This window comes from Xenopus laevis, chromosome 8L (assembly GCF_017654675.1).
Source record: "Xenopus laevis strain J_2021 chromosome 8L, Xenopus_laevis_v10.1, whole genome shotgun sequence".
In the NCBI taxonomy this organism is placed as follows: domain Eukaryota; kingdom Metazoa; phylum Chordata; class Amphibia; order Anura; family Pipidae; genus Xenopus; species Xenopus laevis.
In genome coordinates this window covers 88,449,060-88,476,184 of record NC_054385.1, presented here as the reverse complement: position 1 = coordinate 88,476,184, position 27,125 = coordinate 88,449,060, and the positions used below count along the sequence as shown (strand labels likewise).

General features: G+C 37.5%; 2 protein-coding genes across 4 annotated transcripts in view; both read right to left on the bottom strand.

Moving 5' to 3' along the window:
• dync1h1.L (dynein cytoplasmic 1 heavy chain 1 L homeolog) overlaps positions 1–8,860 on the bottom strand; it is an 85,486-nt gene extending 76,626 nt beyond the window's left edge. Inside the window, exons 1-6 of the mRNA XM_018230562.2 lie at positions 8,505–8,860; positions 2,929–3,016; positions 2,519–2,692; positions 2,168–2,423; positions 1,805–1,991; positions 1,431–1,702 (exon numbers count right to left, since the gene is read on the bottom strand). Coding sequence (XP_018086051.1) covers positions 1,431–1,702; positions 1,805–1,991; positions 2,168–2,423; positions 2,519–2,692; positions 2,929–3,016; positions 8,505–8,757 — 1,230 coding nt within the window. The 5' untranslated portion in view covers positions 8,758–8,860. The remainder of the gene's footprint in view (positions 1–1,430; positions 1,703–1,804; positions 1,992–2,167; positions 2,424–2,518; positions 2,693–2,928; positions 3,017–8,504) is intronic.
• Positions 8,861–17,395: 8,535 nt separating this feature from the next.
• ppp2r5c.L (protein phosphatase 2 regulatory subunit B', gamma) overlaps positions 17,396–27,125 on the bottom strand; it is a 62,169-nt gene continuing 52,439 nt past the window's right edge. For 2 of the 3 annotated variants that reach the window (XM_018229046.2, XM_018229047.2), the window contains 4 exons: positions 26,002–26,103; positions 23,744–23,816; positions 22,682–22,798; positions 17,396–19,988 (listed from right to left, as the gene is read on the bottom strand). In XM_018229046.2, the coding sequence (XP_018084535.1) occupies positions 19,857–19,988; positions 22,682–22,798; positions 23,744–23,816; positions 26,002–26,103 (424 nt within the window). In that variant the 3' untranslated portion in view covers positions 17,396–19,856. 3 annotated transcript variants of the gene reach the window in all.

Below are 27,125 nucleotides of genomic sequence, written 5' to 3'. Positions count from 1 at the left end.
CAGAGGCTAATTAAAATGTACATTTTTGGTTGAACACTAGTACCACAAACTTGTCTTGTGCCTGTCCAGAAGCTTTAAAATAAATGACATCCACCTGTCACTGCCCACAAAGTAGATTTCAGCCCACCAACTCTCAAATGTTTCCAATGCCTTAGGCATTGAAAACTGTAAAAACTGAACACCTATAAAATTATCATTTTGCATGACCTACAAGTATTATTCTGCTCACAACATAGAAACCAATGCTGTCTGCAGAAATGCATCTAACCTGATTACTAAATAAAAATCGATGAAGAAAATAGAAAAATAGACATCTATGTTTAACTCAAAAGCCAACCCTTCGATCAATACTGTATGTTGCCAACTGGATGAGGCCAGCACAAAAACTGTGGTGCACACAAAACTTTGCGTAAAACACAAAATATCGTATTCATTCTGACCTGAGCACACAGTTTTATAAAATGCGCACACACATTTAAAATGTGCTCACATAACAAAGAAGCAATTATAGGGAACGCTGGCTGCTATGGTAATAGCATCATTTTTATGTAGGGATCACACAGCCCACAGTCACACATGAATGACAAATGACGCTCCACACTCAGCCAAGGAACAAGAAGAGTCTAATTCACTCAGGGTTCCAATAGGTTAGGCCTCCCCAAGTGAATTAAATAGATACTGTTTTCCCTGAACCAGTGCTCTTCTTTGAAGAAACATGCACCGACCTGGGGATCTTTCTGCCTAAGTCACAAACTTATTTCCCAAGGCTCCACTTCGTCAGAGCTACACTTGTGCATGCGGAACATACTGAAATTGGAAAATGTTACTATTGACCCTCTCTTTCTAGATACTACTTATGGATACTGACAAGTTTCTAAAAAGCAACACTAAATTGGAGAATATCAGACTCTAAAAAACGTTCCCATTTAAAACATTACAATCCTGTAGGGTTTAAAAATGTTACGGCAATCTGCTTTCCCAATCACCCCTGCAGCCAGTCTCCTTCATTTTGATTTGAATCAAGGGGCATTTGTCAAATGGTGAAAAGAGTAAACTACAAAAATCTCATATTTTTCACTCCCAAATTAAATTCCCTCCTGTATAATTTAACATGTATTTTGGAAAGTGTCTTCCTGTAACTTAATATGCGCCAAAGCTTGTATTCATTGTTATAGGTGCTAATTTTATAGTTATGTATGCAGTTAATTTTGCTTTTGAAAACCAAGCTCTGTATGTGTGAGCGTCTGTCTAAATATTCTTCATAACTACAATTCCCATCATGTTTTAGGTTAGAAAATAACAAACAAAATTAACAGCATTCAGAAACCACAAAGTAGAGGCCTCAGTTTTATAAGGATAACTACTTGGGATTTTTACTAAGTAATTAAGATATATTACGAAAGAAAGAATAAATGATTTAAATTATATACCTTTTCAAACTCTTCATATGCAACATGCATAAGTTTTCTTGTTCCCAAAACTTTAAGAAGTTGCAAGCTGAGATCTCGGGAGATGGCTTCCACTAGCCGTAATGCCCTCTGAATAGGATATTTAGTGTTCCTAATTTTTCTGAGATGAGTGAATATTGCTACAAGGGCTTGTCTTATTTTATCAAGCTCTGTGGCAGACAACAGATCATTCAGAGGAAAGTCTTTCATCAGAGGATTGTAGTCATTTACAGTTTCCAAAGCTTGTTTAAGGCCTATCACAAAACACATTTAAAAACATGAATTAAATAAACAAAATATGAATGAAAAAAATAGGCTATTTGAAACAAATTATTGTAGAATAAAATTGAGTATACCTGTATCTGTGTCAAAACTCACTGTAGCATGGAATCGTTTGCCATGCTTTAAGATGTCCAGGGTAAGGAGAACCTCTGGGCTCTCTCGTTTTTCCTGAATGCGGTATAAAGCTCTCTCCAAATTTAGCCAAAAACTAATTTCTTGCAGAGCAGTTCCTGATGCTGGATCTCTATCTAATTTAGTCACCTGCAAATATAAAATGTTAGTCTGTAAGACTGCATTGATACTTGGGTTCTACTATGGCAACCAGTGGCCTCCACATACAAAAAGCCAAAAGCTATGCAAATATAAAATCTTGCCATGCAGAATCTGTTACAGTATAAAAAATGTTCCTTTCAAACACTTTTTTTTGTTAATAATACCTTTTGTATCTCTCTAATCCAGCGGTTAACTCCTGATTGTAACTGGTTAAGAAATGTAGGATCCTCAACTTTGTCTCCAAAATCTGTGACTTTAGGTTTTTCTCCCTGCTCATAGCATTGTTTTGCAACATTAGTAATATTTGGATGAATCAGTAAACTGATCTCTGGTATCTCAATATTCTGCTGTAAATGCAAAAGGCCCATTTCAAGCTCTGCTATCTTTTTCTCAACAGATGGAGCCATTTTATCACCGTCTCTGAAAGTTGGAGAAAATAGCTGTCAATTAAAGCAACTTAAAATCATGAGCAGCAAATCTTGTGCTGCATAATAAAGAAAAATAAACATAATTACCTGTCTGCTTTCCCAGATTCTCGAATGTAAGATTTGAAAAATGGGCCAACTGCATTGCTGATAAAAGAGTGTAATGTTTCATAAGGGGAATCTTCACTAAGAGTAAGAACCCGAAGCTGAGATGAAATAGGTTTGTCTGCATCAATGACAGGTGTGCGTTTAATAAATGCCAAGCTAATGGGGGGGAAAAAAAGAAGCGCTTAAATGAAGAGCACAGAACTGTGAGCCTGAATCAAAATCTCACAGACTTTATAGTGATTAAAGTAGCTCCTTTTGTAAAATAAGATATTAGTCACCGAGGAGTTCCATAAACATATAAAAGCACAAGGCCAAAGGCAGAGGCCTAGGATACTTTATTATAATACAGAGTCATATGACATCACTAAGCACAGATTATAATTGATTGTTACCTGTTTGATTTCATTCCATAGTGAATATCAATGCTAACATTGTAGGAAATGAATTCCTTCTCTTCCTCTCCTTCATCGCCAACATCCTCTGTTAAAATCAGAGAAAATGAAGTTAACCCTTAAGTAAATGCAACATAATTGTTTCACTTAGCTAATTTCATGTAATTACTGCAACCATAGCCTTCTTTACTACATAAATCTAGCACTGCAATGCAGTACTTGCTCAGTTCAGACACAATGCAGTACCAAACATGCAGTCAAAAGCATAAGCTGCTTCCAACAGAAAAACATTTGGAAATTTGTTGACTGCAAATGTTTGACTATTTTACAGACACAAAATATATGGGAAATAAAATGCTGCAAAAGATTTGAGACTTGAGTATCCCCCTCCATTCGATCTTAACATCTGTGGGCGTTACTATTTTTTCATTTTATAAGGGTAAGGCCACACTGGGCGTTTTGGGGAGATTTGGTCACCTGGCGACTAATCGCCTCGTCTTTGCGGCGACCAATCTCCCCAAACGCCTTCCCACACTCTGCGCTGGCTAAAATGAAAAAAACCCCGGGGCTAATCACAAGTGGCGGTTCGTTTTCCGAAGTCGCCCGAAGCTAATCGGGCAACTTCGGAAAACGAATGACCACATGTGATTAGCGCCGGCGTTTTTTCATTTTAGTCGGCGCAGAGTGAGGGAAGGCGTTTGGGGAGAGATTTGAGGAGTATCTTCTAGAATAGCCTATTAGCAGATTTTGAATTGGTCTTCATTTTATAATTTTTTGTTATAGAGTTTCTGAATTTCAATAAAAAAAGGAATGATCTAACTTCAGATATATAAAATTGACTAAAAGGAGGGGATCTGACTTCCGTCAGTATTTAATTTGTATAGGAGAGAAGAAAAAAAAGTATCCCCGTCTTCTTAATCAGAAAAAATACAAAAGAATATATATTATCACTGTGTGATTTGTTTTCAGTTAAACCATTAGGTCACGTGATCCAGTGTCTATGAGTTCCCCCCTTTTTAAATAATTTATCCCACAAAGTGCTAGTGCTTAACCTCAATAAGTTAACATTAAATAGGGTAAAACTAAGACACAATTAATTTTCCTTTTAAATATTGTGTGTATTTGGTAATTTCTAACTCATAAACAATTCATTTAACATTGATTAATAAATTACTAACAACCAGCTAAAACACCAATAAGGGTGGTAAAGTGCCACCAAATGTGATCGATTCACATATAAATTACTTTAAGTGCAGTTATACATATCTCTGATTCCAAGAAAAGGTAGGAAAAGGAAATTGGTAGAAGGGTGGAGAAGTCCCGTATCGTCTAGCTGATTGTTTTACTAACTGCGGGACCCCACAAAGGAGGAGAAGTCGGTGCTTCTGGAACTGTGGCCTTGAAAAAGCAATTTTGCGAAACGCGCGTTGGCTTTCCATTTTTAGGTTCTTTTTATAATTTATAGTGATCTGGGCGCTTCTCTCTGCTCAGATTATAGGAGATTCCTCATCTGTATTCCTGTTTTACTGTTTTCACTATAAGTGCTCTGCAATTTGTGTGTTTTTTAGAAAAGATAGCTTCTCAACCTAGCTAGTTTAAATAGAATTGAGACCACAGTTCCAGAAGCACTGACTTCTCCTCCTTTGTGGGGTCCCGCAGTTAGTAAAACAATCAGCTAGACAATACGGGACTTCTCCACCCTTCTACCAATTTCCTTTTCCTACCTTTTCTTGGAGAAAAGGATATTTATAACTGCACTTTAAGTAATTTATATGTGAATCGATCACATTTGGTGGCACTTTACCACCCTTATTGGTGTTTTAGCTGGTTGTTAGTAATTTATTAATCAATGTTAAATGAATTGTTTATGAGTTAGAAATTACCAAATACACACAATATTTAAAAGGAAAATTAATTGTGTCTTAGTTTTACCCTATTTAATGTTAACTTATTGAGGTTAAGCACTAGCACTTTGTGGGATAAATTATTTAAAAAGAGGGGAACTCATAGATACTGGATCACGTGACCTAATGGTTTAACTGAAAACAAATCACACAGTGATAATATATATTATATATTTGTATTTTTTCTGATTAAGAAGACGGGGATACTTTTCTTCTTTTCTCCTATAAGAGTTTCTGAATTATTTGCCACATCTTCTGACTCTCCAGTTTTCAAATGGCGATCACTGACCCTGGCATCCCATAAACTATTGCTTTGTGAGGCTACAATTTATTATTATTTTTTTATTACTTAAAGTACTGTCCAGGTCTCTCCTATTCACATTGCAATATCTACAGTATATCATACTAAAAGATAATACAAAAATGAACTACCTGTTTAATAAGTCATTTATTATGATAAATGTTTCTGTTGGTTAATTATTTGTTGTAAATGTATAGTTTTCCATTAAAGGAAAACTATACCCCCCAAATAATGTAGGTCTCTATAGAAAGATATTGCATAAACCAGCTCATATGTAAAACCCTGCTTCATGTAAATAAACCATTTTCATAATAATATACTTTTCTAGCAGTATGTGTCACTGGGTAATCATAAATAGAAAATTGCCATTTTAAAAAATAAGGGCCGCCCCCTGGGATCGTACGATTCACTGTGCACAAAAACAAACCAAACAAACTATACTTGTAAGGTCACATGAGCCAATTAACAGACAGAGTTCTGTCTTTTGCTTCAACACTTCTTCCTGTTACATTTAGGGGCAGATTTATCAAAGGTCTAGGTAAATTTTCGAATTTGCAAAAAATTCGAATTTCGAGCTATTTTTGTGTACTTCGACTAGGGAATGTTCCAAATTCGATTCGAATTTGCAAAAAATTCGAAAATTCAAACATTGAAATTTATCATGTACTGTCTCTTTAAAAATTCAACTTCGACCATTTGCTATCTAAAATATGCCGAATTGCTTTTTTAGCCTATGGGGGATCTCCTAGAACCTATTTGGAGTCAATTGGTGGAGTTTAAAAAAATCTGTTGCTTAAGTCTTTTGGGGGTAAAGTTTTCCTAAAGGTTCCATAAAAAAAGTTGCACGGTACTAGAAATCCTAACCATTTTTATTTTATACTTGTACCACAAGGATACTTGTAGCTGCTACTTGTATCTGGCTTGGAACAGGGAATTAGACTATCTGAGCCATAGCAATTAAAACCAGCAGAAAAAGCAACACTGCAAAGTAAGGTGCAATGGTGGTTGAGCTGTGTTTTGCTATATAACAGGGAGACTGCCTTTGCACCTTATGTAGCCTTCATAAACCAAAGAAGTTGCACTGTCAGGATACTTTTCCCTCATACTTGGCAAATATCAGCTGCACCCAGAATTGTCAAGCTATGGTTCTGGATATTGAAGGGGTTGTTTACCTTTGAGTTAACTTTTAATATGATGTAGAGGGTGATATTCAGAGTCAATTTTCAATTATTATTTAGCTTTTTATTAAGCAGCCCTCCAGCAGTCTTCAATTTAAAGGAGACATAAAGAATAAGTAAAAAATGCATTTTGTAGTCAATAATGAACAATACATAGTGCTGGTTTTACTTTGCGTAAAATTTTATATTATCTTGAATAATGCCCCCCTTTATTGGAGCTCCCTATAGATCTGTAATGGTTTCAGATGAGAGGTGGGTGTGTCCTAATGATCCCTGCCAGAAGCACAGTAGGAAGGGGAATAACCAACTGCAGTGCTGCAGTCATACAAGCAAATACATACTTCAGTTCCCTATCAGGTCAGCCTAGCTGCTGATTGGTTCATATCCTACAGTGCAGTGGTGCCAGCTCCCCTGCACAGCAGGAAGGAAGAGGAACAGATAGGCAGGGTTAGTTGGTTTTGGGGGGAATTTTTCGATAAATACACCCCAAACACATATTTAAGTATATTTCTCCTATAGTTAGAGGAGTATAATGCACTGGCAGATTCTTGTTTTTCACAATATGTCTCCTTTCAACAATCCAAGTTACCCTAGCAAACATGCATTGATTTGAAGACTAGATGAGGTCAGTGACCCCTGTTTTGAAAGTTGGAAAGAGTCAGAGGAAGGCAAATTATTAAAAAAAAAAAGAAAAAGATGAAGACCAACTGTAACTTTGCTTAGGATTGGCCATTCTATAAATTTTTTTAACAACACTTGGATTTTGCTTGTATGATCCAGCCATCTTATCCTTGCTAACCTTATTGTCCCACCAAATGATTTGCAGTTTATGCAGCCAACTGGAACGAGCTTACAAGGACAATTCCAATACAGTTGTATATAAGTGCAATACCTTCAATATCCACCATACAACACTGGTTCATTTTTACACTGAATTTACAGGCTTTACTTAATGGATTTTTTTTTTTAATAAAGAATCAGGAAATTTCTTAAGACAGGGCCTTCATTTAAAAGCAGCTGAATTTCACAAGCCACATATAACCTCCCTCCTTCATCCATTTCGGCGAGATGATTCTTTAACAAAGAGAAAAGGCCGCTGTCACTACTATACCTCAAGAACCCACCATGACAGCATGTGGGAGGCCTCAGACTCACAAAATATCCTTTATAACTAAGGTTGTCACCTGCCCAGTATTTTATGGGTCTGTCAATGTGAATAATAGAGAAAAAAAGGCAAATATATAGGATGGCTGGGATTTTTCCTGAGCAAGTGGCAACCCTATTCATAAGTAATAAACAACAGCTGGATGAGAAATAGCAGATATTAAAGCTCCCTGCGCTCAATTTATAAAATAGCTTATTTAAACAAATGAAAACAGCAAGAGTAAAGGCCCAAAAAGCCTTTCCATCGTCAGGTGAAACAGTCTTTCTTTAGAACATACACCAAAAAATATATAAATGATATATATCAATGAAACAGCAAGAGTAAAGGAGAACTTTCTGCAAATTTATTTACATTGTCACAATGTGACAGGAACCGCAGTAAAAGTTTATAATAGAAACTTTGTTAAAATCTCTCATTTGATACCAATTCTGAAAGGTTTCCATTCGAGACATTGAAACAACGTTTCTTACTGCACATTCCTTATGGCTAAAAAAAGAAGCATTTATAGGACTACTTAGAGAACAAAAGAGAATGTTTTCAGAGCTTGGGAAAGTGGACTTTCATTTTCTCTACAGTTTTTAAGCCAGGGGTGCCCATACTTTACTAATGCAAGATCTACTTTTAGTGATGTTGCCCCCTTATGATCTACATCCAAAAACCATTCTATTCCATGGGAAATATTACTTAAATATTGATTTATGAGAATTAAAAATGTATAGGGTTATATTTAAACATCTATTTCTTGTGTAACATAATAATAAATATCTGAATGAAAAGCATGAAACAGGAGGGTGATTTAGACAAGCTGTGTCTTGAGATCTACTGTTTACCAGCTAAAGTCTAATGGTAGATCCCGATCCAGCTTTTGGGTACCCCTGTTTTAATCGGTATAGCCTTGCCAATGACAAACTGTGCCCCTAGTGGCGGCCAATAGCATCCCGCCTGCAGACAAATGATGTCACCGCAGCTGCCACACCCGCCTGGATAAAGATGACAGAAGAAGTAGACAAAGCAGATTCAGGCCTCACCCTTCAGTGTGCTTCTCTCCACTAGGATGGTGTGAATCTGCGGGTCTGAGAGGAATTTCCTCATTTGTTCCAGCGCGCTCTTCTCTTCCAGGGCGGACTCCAAAGATGCTGGTGCATCGCCACCATCTTCCAGCAGCAGCGGCACAAGCCTGCGAATGTGCTTCTGCAGAACAGACGCGTCTGCCACATTTTGCACAGCAGCCGACACTTCCAGGTTGGCGGAACTATCGTCTCCGCCGCCTGTGTCCGACATGGCTAAACCGGAGCCTCTCAGCTACGTACCGCCCGATTGGAGAGCACAGAGCCGAGTGACAGAAAGACTGCAAGCCTTCCCCACACCGCAAAACTGGGAGGGGATTCGAGATCATGTGACGGGTGCGGACAGGCGCCATAAGGAGTCTGGGAAATGTAGTTTTCTCGCTGTATGCAGCTGTTTAAGAAACGCAGGCATAACTACATTATCCAAAATCCCCTGCAGTTTTTGACTTTTAATCAGTGGACTTTGTGTTTTGCTTAGCGGATAATGAGCGACTTATGCTGTGTCACTGCTGATGTTACTATAGCATGGAGGAGCTGAATGTTCAAACACAGAGATGCCACTAGAAGGCGACCATTGTAGTCATTTAAGGTCCCCATAGACGCAAAGATTTTTCTTTGGCGAATGACCGATTTTAGCAAAATCTGACCAATCCAGCGTCGGACTGCCCCACAGGGATACCAGGAAAACTCCCAGTGGGCCCAGGGGTCAGTGGGCCTCTTGCTTCTGACCATTTGGCCTATTTCATGGTCATTTCCTATTTCTTTATGAGAACAAAGAGGCTTAATAATGGAAAAATAGAGTATAGTATGTAGAGAAAAGAGACTAGGAGAATAAAGAGGTTGAGTGAGGAGAGGAGGTATAGTATTTTGGAAAGCGGGCCCTCAGCCTAAGGTTTTCTGGTGGGCCCCTGGCATCCCACTCCGACACTGGACCAATCCATCAAATTTATTATTGTGAGGTTAGTGGGAATCGAACGATCGTACAGCTTACGATTTTTCGGCCATCTGTCAGAAAATCTATGTTTGCAGGCAGTGCCAATTATTATGAGGAAGCTGCTTGAGGTGGCTCCTCAAATGCCGCCCCCTCGCTGGCAGGAACACTAGTGCGAAGAGCGCAATTGCGCTCTGTCGCTCTAGTAAATCCGAATTTTCAGTTTCAAAACCCTAAATTCGGCTCTTAAAGGTACCAGGAGCGGCTTTTTGCTGCCCCTGGAAACCTACCTGGTGCTGCCGCCTGAGGTAAGTTGCTCAACTCGCCTCATTGGTGGAGCTCCCCTGTCAAGGGCCAAGCAGGCAGCTACCCTCAGTTTTGCTGGCAATATCGCCTGAAATGGTCTTTTTAGTTGATGGACAAATCGTACATTTGAACGATCGTTTCGAGATAATTGTAGTCTCATGATAACAAAAAGATCTTTTAAAAATCTTTACATCTATGGCCAGCTTTAGACTATTACAAAGCATTAACTCAATAATTTCTCCAAGGCATGCTAAAAGGTAAAAAAATATACTTTATTTACATCAATAGTTAAAAGACATGAAAAGTATCCCCTCTAACGCCTGACGCGTTTCATGCGTACCCAGCACTTAGTCATAGGCAGAATCCAACTAGTCTCTCTTGCTCTGTTCCTTAAGTACTAGCACATGTAGTCCCTACCCTTAATAAAACCAATCACAAACATATGTTACAATTGCCATATATCATCCAATGGACTACTGGCTTTGTTCAGATACAATGATCTATGTGTTAGATAATCCATGTTACAGGGCATGTACAGAAATATAATTAGAAAATAGTCATATATAAATAATTAAATATAACAAGTCACTTCAAATATGTAATTGAGGCCTAGTGGCAACCTGGTTTGTAGGTGAAAAATCCAATATACCTCTCTTTTCTTTAATTTCATCAGAAGGTCACCCCCTCTAATGCCTGTCTTGATTTGTTCTATTCCTTGTATGGAAAAATACTGTAAATTACTGTTATTGCATTCTTGGAAGTGCCTAGTGACATTGGTTTTGCTGCTTAATTTAATATTGCTCACTTGATTGATATGTTCCCTGATACGTTCTTTCAGTGATCTAATATTGCAACCTACATATTGTTTGCCACACTTAGTACAAGTGATAAGATAAACAATTCCCTTGCTGCAACAATTGATATATTGTTTGATTTTGTATGTAGTTGTAGTCACAGTTGAATTAAATTCTCCAGAAACTTTCAAGTATTTACATGTGACACAACGATTATGCCCACACTTAAAGCAACCGCTGTATCTCAAAAAATCCTGTTTACTACTGTTATTCTCTTTAAATAGGCTCGGAGACAGTGAGTCACCAAGGGTGTAAGCACGTCTTGCTACACACCCTATTCCCGGGTCCAATGCCCTACAGAAATCACTATCGGCATATAGTATAGGCAAAAACTTTTTTACTGTTTTAACAATTACAAAGCATTGCCTCGGTCACAACAAAGGATATATAAACTGGATGTAAGCCACGGAACAGCTGCTGCTGCCTTATACAGATAGGATTGCCTGCAGCTAAACCCGAACAAAGGAGGCAGGGCAGATAGCATTGGAGTGGGGCAGTGATGTTGGGATGGGCATGATGACATCAGAGGAAGGCACAATGATGTCAGTGGAGTAATGATGCTGGGGTTAGTGCATCACTTAGACGCAAATGGCTTGATTTCTGTTCAGTTTTCTGAATGTTTTAATCTGGACTGAAAGTTTTGAACAGACAGGCCTTTGAAAAACTGAGATGTCCAGTTCAAAACCACAGGGGTGGCAACCCTATCTCTATCTATATTGTGCCTGATGAGTAAGCCCAAACCTCTAATTACAGGTGTGGGATCTATTTATACAGAAATCGGTTATCAAGAAAGCTCTGAAATACAGAAAAGCTAATTTAAAAAAACAATTTCTTATTTTTGATTGATGGGACATTGCTCTTTTTTCAACCCAATTTAACTATGTAACTGATTTGCTTTTTTTTCTGTAATAATAAAAAATTAACTGTACTTCATAATAATTAAGCCATGTTAAGGTATCTTAGTATTTAAATGTTTTTATTTATTGGGCAGATTATTATTCGGTTTTCACAAGGCTGAAAACCGAACAGGCCTTAGAAAAACCGAACTGTTCGGGTCAAAACCGAACAGATGGCAACCCTATATACAGAGGCGCAAAAATACTGGGGTATGGTTTTTTAGAATGCCGGGACTAGACTAGCTACTGTGCAAGTGAAAAAACAGAATTTCACTGTAAAATGAGTGCAGTGGAAAGGTGTGTCTTATCAGCAGAAGCAACACAAAAATGTTGTGGCATTAAAGGGGTTAGGCAACAGCCCTAATTGCTGTACGAGGTGGCCCAAATGCTGCCCATATCTCACCACCCCCTGCGTTTACCACTTGGCGTTGGAGTGAATCGAAGGTACCACATGGTTAATAGTTGCACTATCTACGCTAAAAGAGCCAAATTTCTGGTTAGAAATGATGGCCCTTAATTGACAGTCAGCAATAGTATGAAAGTTATGTCCGACATATAGTGGAGACATTCACCCACTGTTATCATGCAGAGATCTTGTCTGTAGCCGATATAAATCTTTTAACCTGTCCGATTGACTGAATCACATATCATAGTATAAAAAAATGTTGGGACACTCCACACGGCCCGAAAATTGTACAAACCTTTGCTTTGTACGACTGTATCTTTGTGTCTATGGCCAGCTTAACTCCAGCCCTGATGCTGACCCAGTGTGAACCTGCAGGGATAGCAGCGGGGGAACAGCAAAAAAGAGGATGAGAGACAGTTGCAAGGCAGCATGGTGGGTGAGTTGAGAAGAGTTGCTTGCACTGGGTGCTCTGTGTTAGCCCTCCTCTGACCTTGCCACATGGAAAAATGTCCATGGCACTGCTGGCAGCAAGCGAAGTAAAAAGTCTACATCCTTGGCATACTATGGAGTCTAGGACACTACTAAGCTGTAGTATGATTAAATGTTATTACTATTATTGCCGTATTTATAAAGCATCGCCATATTCAGTACAAATGTAACATTCTTTCACACAACCAAAAAAGATGCCATAATTGAAGTGTAGCCATTATAAAATAATAAGATTTGCTGATGGTCTACTTTCCCCCCTTAACTTTAGAGAGTAACAATTTTAAACCATGTAGGTGGACCTTTTTAACCACCATTGAATCTATCTGCGGTAAGTCTTGATGAAGCACCACTCTGAGCTTCTTTAATCTGTGGCTGATTAACAATTATTTGGCTGTAGTGTTAGCTTGCATGCATTAATAACAAACTTCAGATGGTGGTTCATTAATACATGTTTTTGCAAGTTGTGAACATTTTCATCTTTAGCAACTTGGCAGCTTGTTGGCCCGTCTGGACAACTTAATCTCCTTGACTTATCAGTGTTCATTTTAGGTAGGTGGTAAAATACCACTGATCCAGGAATTCAGCAGCAGATAGGTCAGTGCAGGAACCCAGACCCCATTCACACTTACCTCTTTTGTGGTGAAGGTTGAGTGGCCAGGAGCGGCCATGAAACAATCTATAACCTGTGCATGAAAGGACTAAAGTGCCACAGATTGAAGATTCTACAATCTGCAGTACTTACAGGTACAATCGATTTATGCTTAATTTCACAAGTGCCTAGGTGAGAGGAAGAGGGGGGGGGAAGATAGATTGCCTCTTGGGTAGCGATCATCCCAGGGCATTACAGACATGTTTAAGGACCTCTGGACACACACCTTTTACATAAACATTCACTTAAAGGAACAGTAAAAATTTTAGGTAATGAAAATATCATGTACTGTTACCCTGCACTGGTAAAACTGATCTGTTTGCTTCAGAAACAGTACTATAGTCATATAAACAAGCTGCTGAGTAGCAATGGCGGAAATTGAAAAAAGGCTCTATGGCACAGGTTAAATAGTGGATAACAGATAAAATTATGTTCTACAGAGCTTATCTGCTATTTAACCTGAGCCATTCTCCTTTGAATAGCTGCCCCCATGGCTACACAGCAGCTTATTTATGTAAACAACAGTACTGAAGCAAACACAGCAGTTTCACTAGTGCAGGGCAACACTGCATTGTATTATTATTACTTTAAAACAATTTCATTTTTTGATGTTACTGGTCCTGGGGTAAGGGATTTACATACTCAGCACCTATTGTGTTATTTTTGTCCAAAGGTTTGGGGGGGGGGGTATTATTAGTCCTGCTCTTTTCTTATGCCGGCAATAGCATCATTGCACAACCCGGCTTCATATTTTTAATTTTCTTTGGAGCTGTCCAAAAACATCAGAATCCTGAAGGGGAGTGGAAACATTTTTGGAAACCAGCATCAAACTAGTAGTGACTTTTTCTCCAATGTTTATTTTACTTCACCTTAATGATAATTTTAATATTCCAGGTAAGTTAGATCCTGTTATATTATTATAGCAACTACAAGAAAAACTAGCTCTCTTTTGGTTAAAAGAATGTACCCCATCCATTAAGAATCCCTCTGTGTCACTCTTAAAATAAAAAAAGGCATTAGTACTTCTGCCATTTGTAAATTCCCACATAATATAGACCTACATACTTTGAGAACCCTATAAATTCAGCATATCTGTGTATTTAGGAGAGATGTGACACATTTTACCTATCCAATCTGATTTGAAGCTCTTTAGGGCAGGTCCCTCTATCACTATATACTGCTTTGCATGTTTATACATACTGTATTTAGGGGCAGATTTACTAAGCCTCGGATGAATATTTAAATTTCTAAAAGTTCGAATTCCGAAGTAAATTTTTGGATACTTGGACCATAGAATTGGACTTCGATTCAACAAAAAATCGTTCGACTATTCGATAGTCGAAGTACTGATTCTTTAAAAATCCTTCAAATTCAATACTTCACCAAGTTAAACCTACCGAATTGCATTATAAGCCTATGGGGACCTTCTACAAGCATTTTCTAAGTTTTTGGCATCGAATAAAAATCTTTTGATCGATCGCTGAAAATCGTTCAATTTGAACGATTTTTATTCGATCGATCGAATGCTTATTTTAGCGCTAAATCTTTCGAATTCGATATTCGAAGGATTTCAATTCGATGGTCGAATTCAAGGGTTTTAACCCCTTGAAATTCGACCCTTGATAAATACCCCCCTAAGCGTCTCAGAAATACCCATTTCCAACAGCAAAAGTATTGTCATTCAAATAATAATGTTACATGTATTTTTTTATGTAAAGGGGTTGCACTAAGTGCAACAAATGGGGTATAAAGATTGGACTGTGATTTTTTTTTTTTTTTAAAGAAACAAATGGGGTATAAAGATTGGACTGTGATTTTTTTTTTAAAGACTGGATAAGGAGTCTTCATCTTTTCACATGTTACATAACCTGTGGACTTAATTGATCTCCATCCAAAACAACACCCCTCCAATCCCCTTACTATATTACACTATGTATTATGGGTTACTCAGGCTTGAGGAAGGGCCCAGTGTTACCTTGTATGCATCTATTAATGGAGCAATGAAATCACTTTTGAAGCACTGATCCTGAAGTTGTGGTGTGCTACAGTGTACTTTGAACATTAAATATATACGCCCATTTGTTGTACAATGCTGCAGAATATGCTGGAACTTTATAAATACTCGATGATAAATGTACTGTACTGTACAGTAAAATGTAAAGTACCTGTTGAAAGCTATAAAAAAAACAAAAGAACATCTATTTTGGTGTCTCTACGTACCAGAGTTGGATAATCCTATGCAGACTGAGCATCAAATGTTTCAGAAGACCCCAAAGACAATGTTTATGATGTTTTTAGCTAAACTAGAAGAATTTAAATTGTGGCAACTAATGGTGATGTACAAGAAAGAAGAGGGGGCAAACTCTAGCATTTTGCAACAGTCATAGTAAGCAGTATCTCAGATATTCTATTTGACTATAAAGTCAACTAGAATATGTTGGGTCCTCATTATTACCAAATCAGTAGTATTATGGAACCTGTTATTCAGAAAACTCGGGACCTGGGAATTTCCAGATAGTGTATTTCCATAATTTGAATCTCCATACTTTAAGTCTAATTAAAAAAATATTTAAACCCAATAGTATTGTTTTGCCTCCAGTAAGTATTAATTATATCTTAGTTGGGATCGCGTATATGATTAAAATGGAGTGTATGGGAAAGGTCTTTCCTGTGATTCGCATACAAGTTTTGGAAATGCCCACCTTATCTCCATGAACTCTTGGATTTTTCATTGACAAGAAGCTGAATATAGGTGAAAGGTATATAAAACAGTCCAAATAATGAAATCTATTTAGGTACAAATTCTTAATTAAGCATGCTATTTAAAAATTCTAAGTTTGAGAACTGTGCCATCTTGTGTAACATTTAACACTGTGCATCCTACATGTAATGCCTATGTTGTATTCATTTGAAGACAACGCTACTCTAGGTGTGAAGACCAATGCAATAATCACAATGCTTGGTGTGTCAGAGCTTAAAGCTGGCATCTCACCCTTCACTCCTGCTCTGTTACAAGGATACAATGCTCTGTTATAATCACAATGCTTGGTGTGTCATAGAGCTTAAAGCTGGCATCTCACCCTTCACTCCTGCTCTGTTACAAGGATACAATGCTCTGTTATAATCACAATGCTTGGTGTGTCATAGAGCTTAAAGCTGGCATCTCACCCTTCACTCCTGCTCTGTTACAAGGATACAGAAGCAGTAGAAGTTATTCCTTACCCATATCTTTTAATAACTCCTCTTATTTAGGCACTTAAACAATCATTGTTACATTCTAGAGAATGTAATCTTTTTTTTTTTTCCCCCGAGAAATTGTATTTATTTTGTAGTGTCCCAGTGCTAAGAAGAAAATCTGCAAATGAAAATGTCCAGCACCTTCATTCTGTAGGTGCTCAATGTAGTGAATCAAAAAAGTAACAGTAAAAACATATTGCTTAGAATATGAAACATACTAAAGTGATGTGAGGTTAGAGCTAATAATAAAGTAAATACTCATGGAACAGATGATTAAAAATAAAACTTAGACAAAATATCTGGTTATGGGGGAAAAACTTCTGGTAGTAGACACAATGGACATTATAACAAATGCAACATACATTTACAATATGTTAATTCTAGCATATTATTTACATTTTTATTTTCAAAGCTAAATGCCACGTCTCTTTTGTAGTCAGACTTTACAAATTAATTTGTGTACAGCTGCTATGCATTGTCCATAAATAATAAATGTACAACATAGGTGATAAGACATTATTGGTCTACCAAGAAACCTCCATTTCTATGCCAAATTACTGCAAATACATCTTTAGAAATCATGCCACGAAAGTAAGAGAACTAGGTACAATTCCCAAACGTTTGCTAGTGTTTTAGTAACACCTGGAATAGTTTTTCAAGAGGTGTTTGGCAGTAGAAGCTACACTGTATTTTGGATTAAATCCAGACGAACACTGCAACAATATATTGCTTCATGATTAGGTTTATCCTGTACTGAACAAATAAAGTCACACGTTCTTTATTGAATCCATATTATACAGCATGTTATCTTGAAAGAAGTTGCACGTTAATTTGCAAGTGCTTTGATAAATAGCAAAAAAAAAAAAAAAAAAAAAAAAAAAAAAGGGGGTTACAAAATTGCAATCAAACTTAGATTTTAAGGCTAACCTGAAAAAAATCATTTTGTCCAGGCTAGGTATGTAGGCATGTTCATCTGTGAAAGTAGGGGTGGGGCAATAGGAAATGACAATACTATGGTGCCATCTTCCAGCTATTTCCTTCCTAGCATTTGTAATGGGTACACAGGGCCAGTTTGTCCAAAATATGAAGTCTAAAGTTTTATTACGTTATTACCATAAAACAAAGTACAATGTATGTACAATATTAAAATGAAGCCATACTAAAGCCACACTAAAAGACACTCATCATATTACTGTTAACATTCCTCATGTACAGGTAAAATTCTTGGAAAAGCTTGTGAAGTTAACAAATGGAGAATTATTTCATTTTTTTTTTTTAAAAAAAAGATAAACAATCACCAATAGATTTCAGGAATCCATTTACTTGGAGGTTTTACTGGGGATATTGCAGGAGCGGTAGCTAGGTCAAAGTTTTATTAAACTTTAATACAGGGCTGTCCACTGCCTGGATGTGTCTTTTCAAGGGATGTATGACCCCAGTCTATTCAAGGGCTTTGTAGACATTTATGGATCACATTGTTTTACTATTATCTGGCTCTTGTATGAGAAATTGCCCACTACAGGTAAAAAGCTGAAATGTGGTGTTGCTGTATTTAATCAAGAGGTAATAACAGGACACAGTACAAAATCCCCAAAACTTCGCTTACTGATAAGCATCTACTGATAACATATGTATTTTAAAGAGTTCACCCCAAATATTTTTTTTTTCTTTCAAGTGCAGAATCGGTCCTTAAAAATGACCCACAGATTACAACTAACACATCATGTTCCTTACATGGAACTCCAAAGCAGGGACGTGGAGGTTTGATTCTTATTGGTGAATGTTTATCTTAAATAAAGGGCAACAGTAAAAGTCTAGACAGTAGATGTTCTTATATGCTGAGCATTAGACAATAAACCAAACACTGATAAACAAGTTAAATGTCAGGTAAAAACAAAGGAATATGTCTTTCTAGCAACTTTCTGCCAATATATGGAAAAAAAAAGATAAACAGAAAAAACCAACATGAGAAAAAAAAACACAGCAAAAGATGGAAGTTCAAACAATGGTATACCAAATATATAGATATATATACACAATATACAAGCACCCAGTGTCCCTTAAAGATATGGTATCGCCTCCTCTTTGTATTATTGTTAAAGCGTTAGTTTTCAAGTTTAACAGGAATTCTCACAACATGGGTATCTTGGAACGTCTTAAGGGTTTTAATTCTACCTAATATCAGACCCTCCCTTTACTTCATGAACACTAAATGACAGTTTAATAAAAAAAAACAACAAAAAAACAGATATTTAGTGCATCTAGCAACAGTGCTAGATTAATCCGATTTTAAATTACATTTTAAGAGTTTTGACCAAAAATATACTTTTATTGTATTCAATTTAAAAAGGGAACACGCCAAACAAGTGTCTCTCTTCCCAAACTGCTTTCCATAACAACATTAATACTGGCCACCCTGAGAGATAGAGATAAGGATGACAGTGCTCACTTTTGTGGTGTTTGTTACCTATAACAAAAAGGGCAGAACATGCATGTAACCTTGGTGAAAATAAAACAGCCCTGGATATGGGAAAATGACATGGAAATATGTACATATTTCCTGCAAGTGTGTGCGACTAAGTGTGCTTTTAAAATAGAAACAGAAAATGTGGATTGCATGCCAGTTCCTTAAACATAACCCTTTTGCTGGTGGAGATGCCTGCATTTAGCAGCAAAAGGGTTAATCTTTTGCATATTGTCAGCACTTAACATATAATTCTTTTGGTATGTCCCGGTCTTGCAGTACTGATGTCTTAGAGAAAGGCCAAAATCAGGCAACACCCCAAATGCTCAGCAAAAACATCAGCAGTGAAACAGGATTTTATTTCAAGAAAAAACGGATTTTTGAACACTTAGGTATGTCGTTAAGAGTTATTTGACCAACCCCAGGGCAATACACGATCTTAGTGCACTTCTAGTATAATGGAACGGTAATACTTTGCTATGTGACAAAAATATGGCTTTCAGAAAGTACTTCAACAATTTATGAGCTCATTCAATGCAAACAATATACATAATTGAGAAAATCCTATTTGGGATTGTCAAAAAATTGCCCATTGAACTCTATATAGCACATGCAAGTAAAGCCTATTTTGTTCCCCTAACTGCAAGAATACCAGACACTCATTTAAGAGAGACCAAATAAAGGTTAGTAGTTAAACTAATAAGCAGATCTCTTTAAGCACCGATTTGACATTTGCATGGGTGTCATTTCGCTGTAAATCCTATCAATGCTTTACTTTGAGCTATGGTAGACTTCTTGATGTACATCTCCAATTGGTACTCCTGTTTCCAGCCAGCTGTGTGGCTACTTAATATAATTCAACCCAATGTTCTGCATACAGAATCAGGTATATCACCATTGTTTGAACATCTAATCTTGAGCTGTACACTGTGTTTAGTTATTGCCTACAGAACTGGGTCGAAGAAAGCTTTCACTGTTTAACAGATTGGTATGGCACAAAAAAAAGTAATAATTTTCTACTGTGTAACTGCTTCCGGGAAAAAAAAGAAGAATCCACAAAGTAAGATGTAATTGTCATAGTCTAATGCCCGTCATGTGATATTAATTCATCAGCTCTGCAGTGAGATTCCAAGGCTTTCATGGTATAGATGTCCTGAGGCAATTCTGATTTACGTCGTACAAGAGGCCGTTCTTTCTTTAGATCTTTGTGAGCCTATGAACAACAATAATAAGGTAAGTAAATTAAAAATGATAATTTAATGCACAAACAACTGATTTAATGGGGCTAACTTTGATTAAGCTTCAATACGTTCAGATTCGGGGAGATTTAGTCGCCTGGCGATAAATCGTTTCTTCTTCGGGGCGACTAATCTCTCCGAAAATGCCTCCGGCCAGCTAGAATCAAAATCGCAGACTGGATGGCACTAAGTGCTTTGTTCTCCACAGTCGCCCGAAGTTTAGTGAGGCAACTTTGGCCGACTTCAGAAAACTAAACGCACCACTTGCCATCCCGCAGTTGATTTACATTCTAGCAGGCGGCAGTTCGGGGAGATTAGTCGCCCCGAAGAAGAGGAGATTTGTCTCTTGGCAACTAATCTCCCCGAATCTGAGTGTGTGTCTCTGCCCTAAAGAGAAAGTAAGTTTCCAGTATATAAGCACAGTGCTCAGATGCCTTCTAAGTCTTAAAGGACAAGGGAAGTTAAACATACATTTGCAAGGCACCCCCCTTCCTCAGGGAGAATAATGGCAAATCTTTGGAATTAGGCCAGGGATCCCCAACCTTTTTTACCCTTGAGCCACATTCAAATGTAAAAAGAACTGGGGAGCAAAGGATATAATTGGCTATTTAGTAGCTCTATGTGGACTGGCAGTCTACAGGAGGCTCAGTTTGGCCATAAATCTTGTTTTTTATGCAACCAAACCTCGCCCCCAAGCCTGGAATTTAAAAATAATCATCTGCTTTGAGGCCACTGGTAGCAACATCCAAGGGGTTGGTGAGCAACATATTGCTCACGAGCCACTGGTTGGGGACCACTGAATTAGGATGATACACATCATCTTTTAAAAAAAAAAAAAAAAAATGAAGTGTATATGTCGAACTATCACTCTTTGCTCCTGTGAAGCATCCTGTGAGGTACAATTTTACTGCATGTGTCATTAAGCAGAATGAGAGCACTGCACTTGAATTTGTTCTTCAACATTATAATTTTTCTGTGTATTTGTGGAAGTATTACTCACTGTAATACTTATCTTACGATGTTTGTTCAAGCTAAGTTAATTATTGCGTGATTGCCTTTGAGTGAAAATGCTATGGTTTAAAATACTAACACTAAGGGACAGATTTATTAAGTGTCGAATTAAAAATTAGAATTTTGTGAATAATCCAAACTCGAATCAATTTTAATTTGATTTTCAAGATTTATGAAACCTTGACCCTTGCAAAAATTAGCATTCAACTATTTGCCACACAAAACCTGTTCAATGGGAGAGGTCCAGGGACCATATTGAAGATATTTATATCCTTCCTGACATTCGTGTTAAGTCAAATTCGATTCGAGTTTTCGGGTCAGTAATATTCGTTCGAGTTTTAGATATTCAATTTCTTTTATGAAATAACCTCCCAATCGAATTTCGAGTATATTCAAATTTATTAGAGTCAAAAAAAAAAATTCACTTGAATTAGAAATTCGATATTTGATAAATATGCCTCTATATATTGTTCCTATTTTTCCGATCCTGCACTGGTTTGATGAAAATGTAATTTGAAGAAGTCTGATGATAACTGTTTTCACCTGCTTTAGGGAGTGAAAAAAAATAGTTTGGTTTGGACTTGTTTTCTGCCTATATAAAAAACTAATTAGACCAGGGTATTATGAAGCAAGAGGGCGGGATTGCAATTTTATGTCTGATTCCAGGTGTAGCTTGCATTGGCTTGAGCTATCAACATGTGCGGTATAGTCAACATGTGCAGTATAGTAGTTATTTGTCCAAAGATACCACAAGGGACAAATGGGAGCAGAGGAGAAATGTTGCCTCTGTGCTCTGCAGCAAAGTAAATTGCAGAAGAGAAGAGGGGCACCAGCCCAGGGTAAAAGGTTATTCCAGTCACTGGAAATGCCCAACATATTGCTATACCCTTCAGTATGTTTCCTTGTCCTTCAAGAGAAAATAGTGAGCTGGATCATAAATGATCCCAAGGGAATCTGACTATAAACTTTTTCGTGTTTTTTATTTAATCAGGAAAATGTTTTTTTGGACAAGATGGGATTTATGAGAAAGTAGTGGTATAATGGTTAAATCCGGAATGGTCTGGCGAGAATAAAAATGGCCTAAATGTATTTGAGCTATGTTGCTATAACATTCCCACTAAAAATGGTCAAAGCAATTGCATGCAGTATGAAGCATAGGGGAATACATAACAGATTTCAAGGAGTATAAAGGTGGCCATACATGGGCCGATAAAAGCTGCCGACAGACCGAGTTGGCAGCTTATTGGCCCGTGTATGGGGCCCTCCGACGGGCTTCCCAGATCGATATCTGGCCGAAAGTCGGCCAGATGACGATCAGACAGGACTAAAAATCCTGTCAGATCGCGGCCGCATCTGTTTGTTGATGCGGTCCCGCGATCCGAACGCCTGTAAGCCATCGTTAGGATCCGATCATTGGGCCCTAGGGCCCACGAGCGGATCAGCCCGATATTGCCCACCTCAAGGTGGGCATATCGGGGAGATATCCACTCATTTGGCGACATTGCCAAACGAGCGGATCTCTCCGTTTATGGCCACCTTAAGTTGCATTTCCATATCATCTGGGGATTACAAATGTTGGGGCTAAAAAATTTTTCATGTGACCACCTCACTGGGGTAGTGTCACATAGAGACAAAAAAAAAAAAAAAGAAATATTACCTGAGAAGCTTCTTCTTTTACGGTCTTTTTCAGCATCTGTACGTCTTCAAGTAAGGGCCCATCTGTTTCCATTGCAACAGGACTGTTCAGAGCAGAGGTGTCAGTATATATAGGGTACTAAAATGCAAAGTATTAAAATAGTCATCCATAATAGAGAAAGAAAATTCTATAAAACTTAGATCTTCTGTTACTTCCCTTGTCAAAAAAATAAAAAAGTATTTTTGCACAATAAAACAAAATGTATTTCTAAGCAACTTGTTGATACACATTACATCTTGGCTGGAGAAGAAGCCAGCTCCTCTCTTGCGAAAACTCCAAATCCTTCGTCATATAGTACATAGTACATCACATAACTCACAGCATTGTGGGAACTGGAGGCTAAGCTGTATGAGTGCTGGCTTCTGCTATAGCTACAATAGTTAGAACCAGCAGTACAGAAACGAGACAGACAGATACTACTTAAAGGAGAACTAAAGCTCCTTGCTGCCCTCCATAATCCCCCGCACAGGTGTTAACATAAGTAAATAAACCGGTAATTACCCCTTGTTGCAGAGTCAACGGGGCGGAGCTCACTGGCACCATCTTCTGGCGCTTCCGTAATTTTTTTCACTTTCAGCACATGCGCAGTTGTAACAAACCGGGATAATGCTCCAACTGCGCATGTGCTGATACGATGCTTACATACTAAAGATTACCGAAGCACTGAAGATGACTGCTGTGAGTTTAGTTTTCGTTTAAGACCATCTACAAATGTTAATGCATAGGCGAGTTGCTTAAATTTTCTTTCATTATGCAGGTTTGAGATTAAGACATGCATTGGAAGGGCAAGAACCAAGGAAGTGGCTGGTCTTTTTGATCAGTAAACGTGTGGTCATGAAGTAAAAATGTATAAAGAATACAAAGCAAATGGATTTAAAACGGTGATAGCCATGAGCACTTGTAAGATACAGTTATTAAATAAAAGGCACAGATTCCTAAAATTAGGGCTAGTGATATTTTAATTTATAACTAAGAAACACCATTCAGGGGCCACACTATATATTAACTGGTATTTATACACACCTGGGCATTAGATTTGGCTAGATTTTCAATTTTAACCCATGCTTCTTCTCGTTCTTTCAGCTTTAGTTTTTCCCTGCATCAGAACAAAATTACAACAACATTTCAGGAATTGTACTGAATCTCTATAGCATAACTTTTTTTAGATTTTTTTTGGAGAATTCAAAAATAACAGAACAGTACATAGGAGCATGTGCATGATAACAGCAGGATCTTGGAAAAGCAGTCAGATTAGCTTTCCTGTAGAGAATTGGTGCACGTTCCTCAGTGGCCACTTTCCACTGATATCACGACAACAACCTTTGTTTGCGGAACAGCACCAGACTGTAAATCTTTTTGTTTAAAAAGCCTTTATTTCAGCTTTGGGCTTTATGATAACAGCAGGATCAAACCTTCAGAATCGATGCGCGTGTGTGTGTGAGTGTGTGTGTATATATTTCTACAAATATCTATAGTAATAAGTCAAATCAACTGGACTTTCCTTTCATTTGAGAAAGCTAGTCGGATGACTAGTGAATAGTCAAGGAAAAATGACTATGAAGATTTTCATTCATCCAGGTCATAGTCAAGGAAAAAGAAAATAAAGCAAGTCCAGTTGATTTGACTTATTACTATAGATATAACATGACCTGGATGTCATAGAAATATTTCTACAAAGTAATAAGGATATCTTGTCTGACAATTGATTTAAATTAATTTCTTTTTGTGACCGGTAATTTTCAACTACTGAATATATGCCATGACAGAATCTGTACTTAAAGGGCCCAGCTTAATAAATATTCAGCAAGAATGGGTCCCCCAAATCACAGAGAGAAAGAAAACTATGTCCATCCTTTATTTCTTGGTGAAATGCAATAAACAGGTTCAATACATTTCGCTTGTGATAAGTAATTGTTACATCATTATTAGACCACTGTTTGTCGATTATTGTAAAGTCTGGTGCTATATATATATATATATATATATATATATATATATATATATATATATATATATATATATATATATATATATATAGTAACGAAGGCTGCCCACCCAGCCCTTTAAGAGTCACCAGCTTATTCGCTCATGTATGGGGCCTAAACAACTACCCGTCCTAAGGATACCTACAAAAATGTTGAATATCTATCTACAGTGGTGGTTAGAAAATCACATCAAGTGAGGACCACATCAGCCCACTGATGCATTCTTTTCCCCAAGAAGTCTGCCGGGGTGCCAAATCAATGGATCAGCCTGACATGGTCTTTCAGGTGGGTGGCCAAATGGGGAAAGATCCACTTGTCTGGCAAACTCACAAAAATAGAGAATCTTGATGTTTACCAGGCTAACAATTATCCCCATAAATAGGTCAAAAACCAAAGCAAAGTGTACAGTGGTGCACACTTAGCATATTATGCAGATTATATATATTTATGTATGAATGTGTTCTTAATTGTCTGCACTCTTCTTAATTACCTGGGGGTGTTTGTTGATAAAACACATGCTTCATACAAAGGACCCAAACTCCCCCTGTGATTGATGCATGCGATTATTATTTAGAACTCCCTTTTAAAAATCTCATTTGACTAATTTCGCAGTGTGCCCCTTAGCAGTATCTGTGGAGTATTAGCAACTATTGTATCAATTCTAACAGCTGCCTCAGGGAGTTAAAAAATCGACGACCACCCCCTCCCAGAGCTGCTTTAGAAGGTAAAAAATGAAAGTTTACACTTCAATATAAGAAAACCGGTCACAAATAGATAGAAAGAAATTACAAAACGTCTATTTCTGCCGAACAATCTGAAACCAAAGGAACTGAAAAAAGTGTTTGAAGCTGAACAACCCATTAAGATACTAAAATAAAATATTTTTGTTCAGTGACAGAATGCTGGTACACTAGGGTATATTTGTGGAGCATAGGTGCTGCTGTTTATCCGGTTTGAATATCTCAATGAGCCAGAAAGCAACTTGTTTAATTTAAAAAATTATATAAAATACAGTCAAAAAGACAAACATGATGTACATGTAAGTTCAATTGGATTGTGTAGGAAATTTACTATGGTCCCCTACTGAGCTACATATGTCCTGAACATTTAAACACCTAACAAAAATGGAAAACATTAGATATGCTCAGGTTAAGTTAGGTTACTTGCACCTTAACCGATATCCTGGAAAAGAACCCTGGTTATAGTAAGCAACCAATATGAAGCACTAAATATACTTCCATGGCAGTGTTCCGGCAATATATAAAACATACACACAAATTATGAAAGTTCACTTACTTCTGTTTTTCTGCCTTAAACTGTTGAGTGCAGTCATCAAATAATTTTTGGTTCATCTCCATAAAAAGTTTCAGAGCATTGTATATCAAACCATGAATTGTCCTAAAAAAATAAAAAAAAGACTTATTAAAAACCACCTAATTAAAATAAAATAGCAACATTTATAGCATCTACAACAACCCATTAAGCGAAGAACACTCTTAGACTAGTGTTCAAAGGCCTTTTTCTTTGCGTTTATTGTACTTCCACCCAGGCCCAGACTGGCAATCTGTGGGTTCTGGCAAATGCCAAGTTGCCATAGACAGTCTCTATTTATTGGACTGGTGGGGGGCTGTTTGGGCTTCTGTATACGTGAAAGGGCAGGGCCTATTTTGATTCTCAGTTCATACCTGCCTGCACCTTTGGTAAATTACGGCATCGGACCCCCAACTTGGGGATCATTTGGGATGAATACTTATTTGCAACAATTCCATCATAGTTACAAGAATATTTTAAAGTACTGCTTCTGTATAACTAACTTTTTCTAGGGCCCTGATTAGGGGGCAAATGTTGGCCTCAAAGGTTTGCTTGAACCATGCCCTATTTATATTGACACACAACATTGAAGTCTGAGCATTTGAAAACTCTGCATACTTTCAAAAAGTTTACAAACTATATATACCACGTTTTGTGTTGCACACTAATAGGAGGCTGTTTTCAGACTTCCAAAGGTTCTTTTCACAAGTATATTTTCATGGAAAACGTGCAGATCAATGGTATGGGACACCTGTAAAATTGTTTCAAATTTGTGTGGTATATGGGGTCACCAGCAAAAGCATGGAAGGGGGATCATAGCATGTCATTTATCCAGCCCAAAGTCTAGAACTATCAGACTGATACAATTTGGCATCTGTGAGTTTGGTATGTAATCTTCACTTTCTGTCTGTGAACCCAACAGAAGTAGTTATGCATATGCTCCATTTATTTTTGTCATAGAAACTAAAGTTCCCTCTCACTTAATAAAGCTGAAATAAAAAGGGTGGCATCCTTAGGCTTATGGAATACATTGAGCCACACTCCACTCTCTGCTACTGTACACTGTTTTATTAGTAAAAGGTTACTTTTTGGTTGGGGGTTAAGGAGAA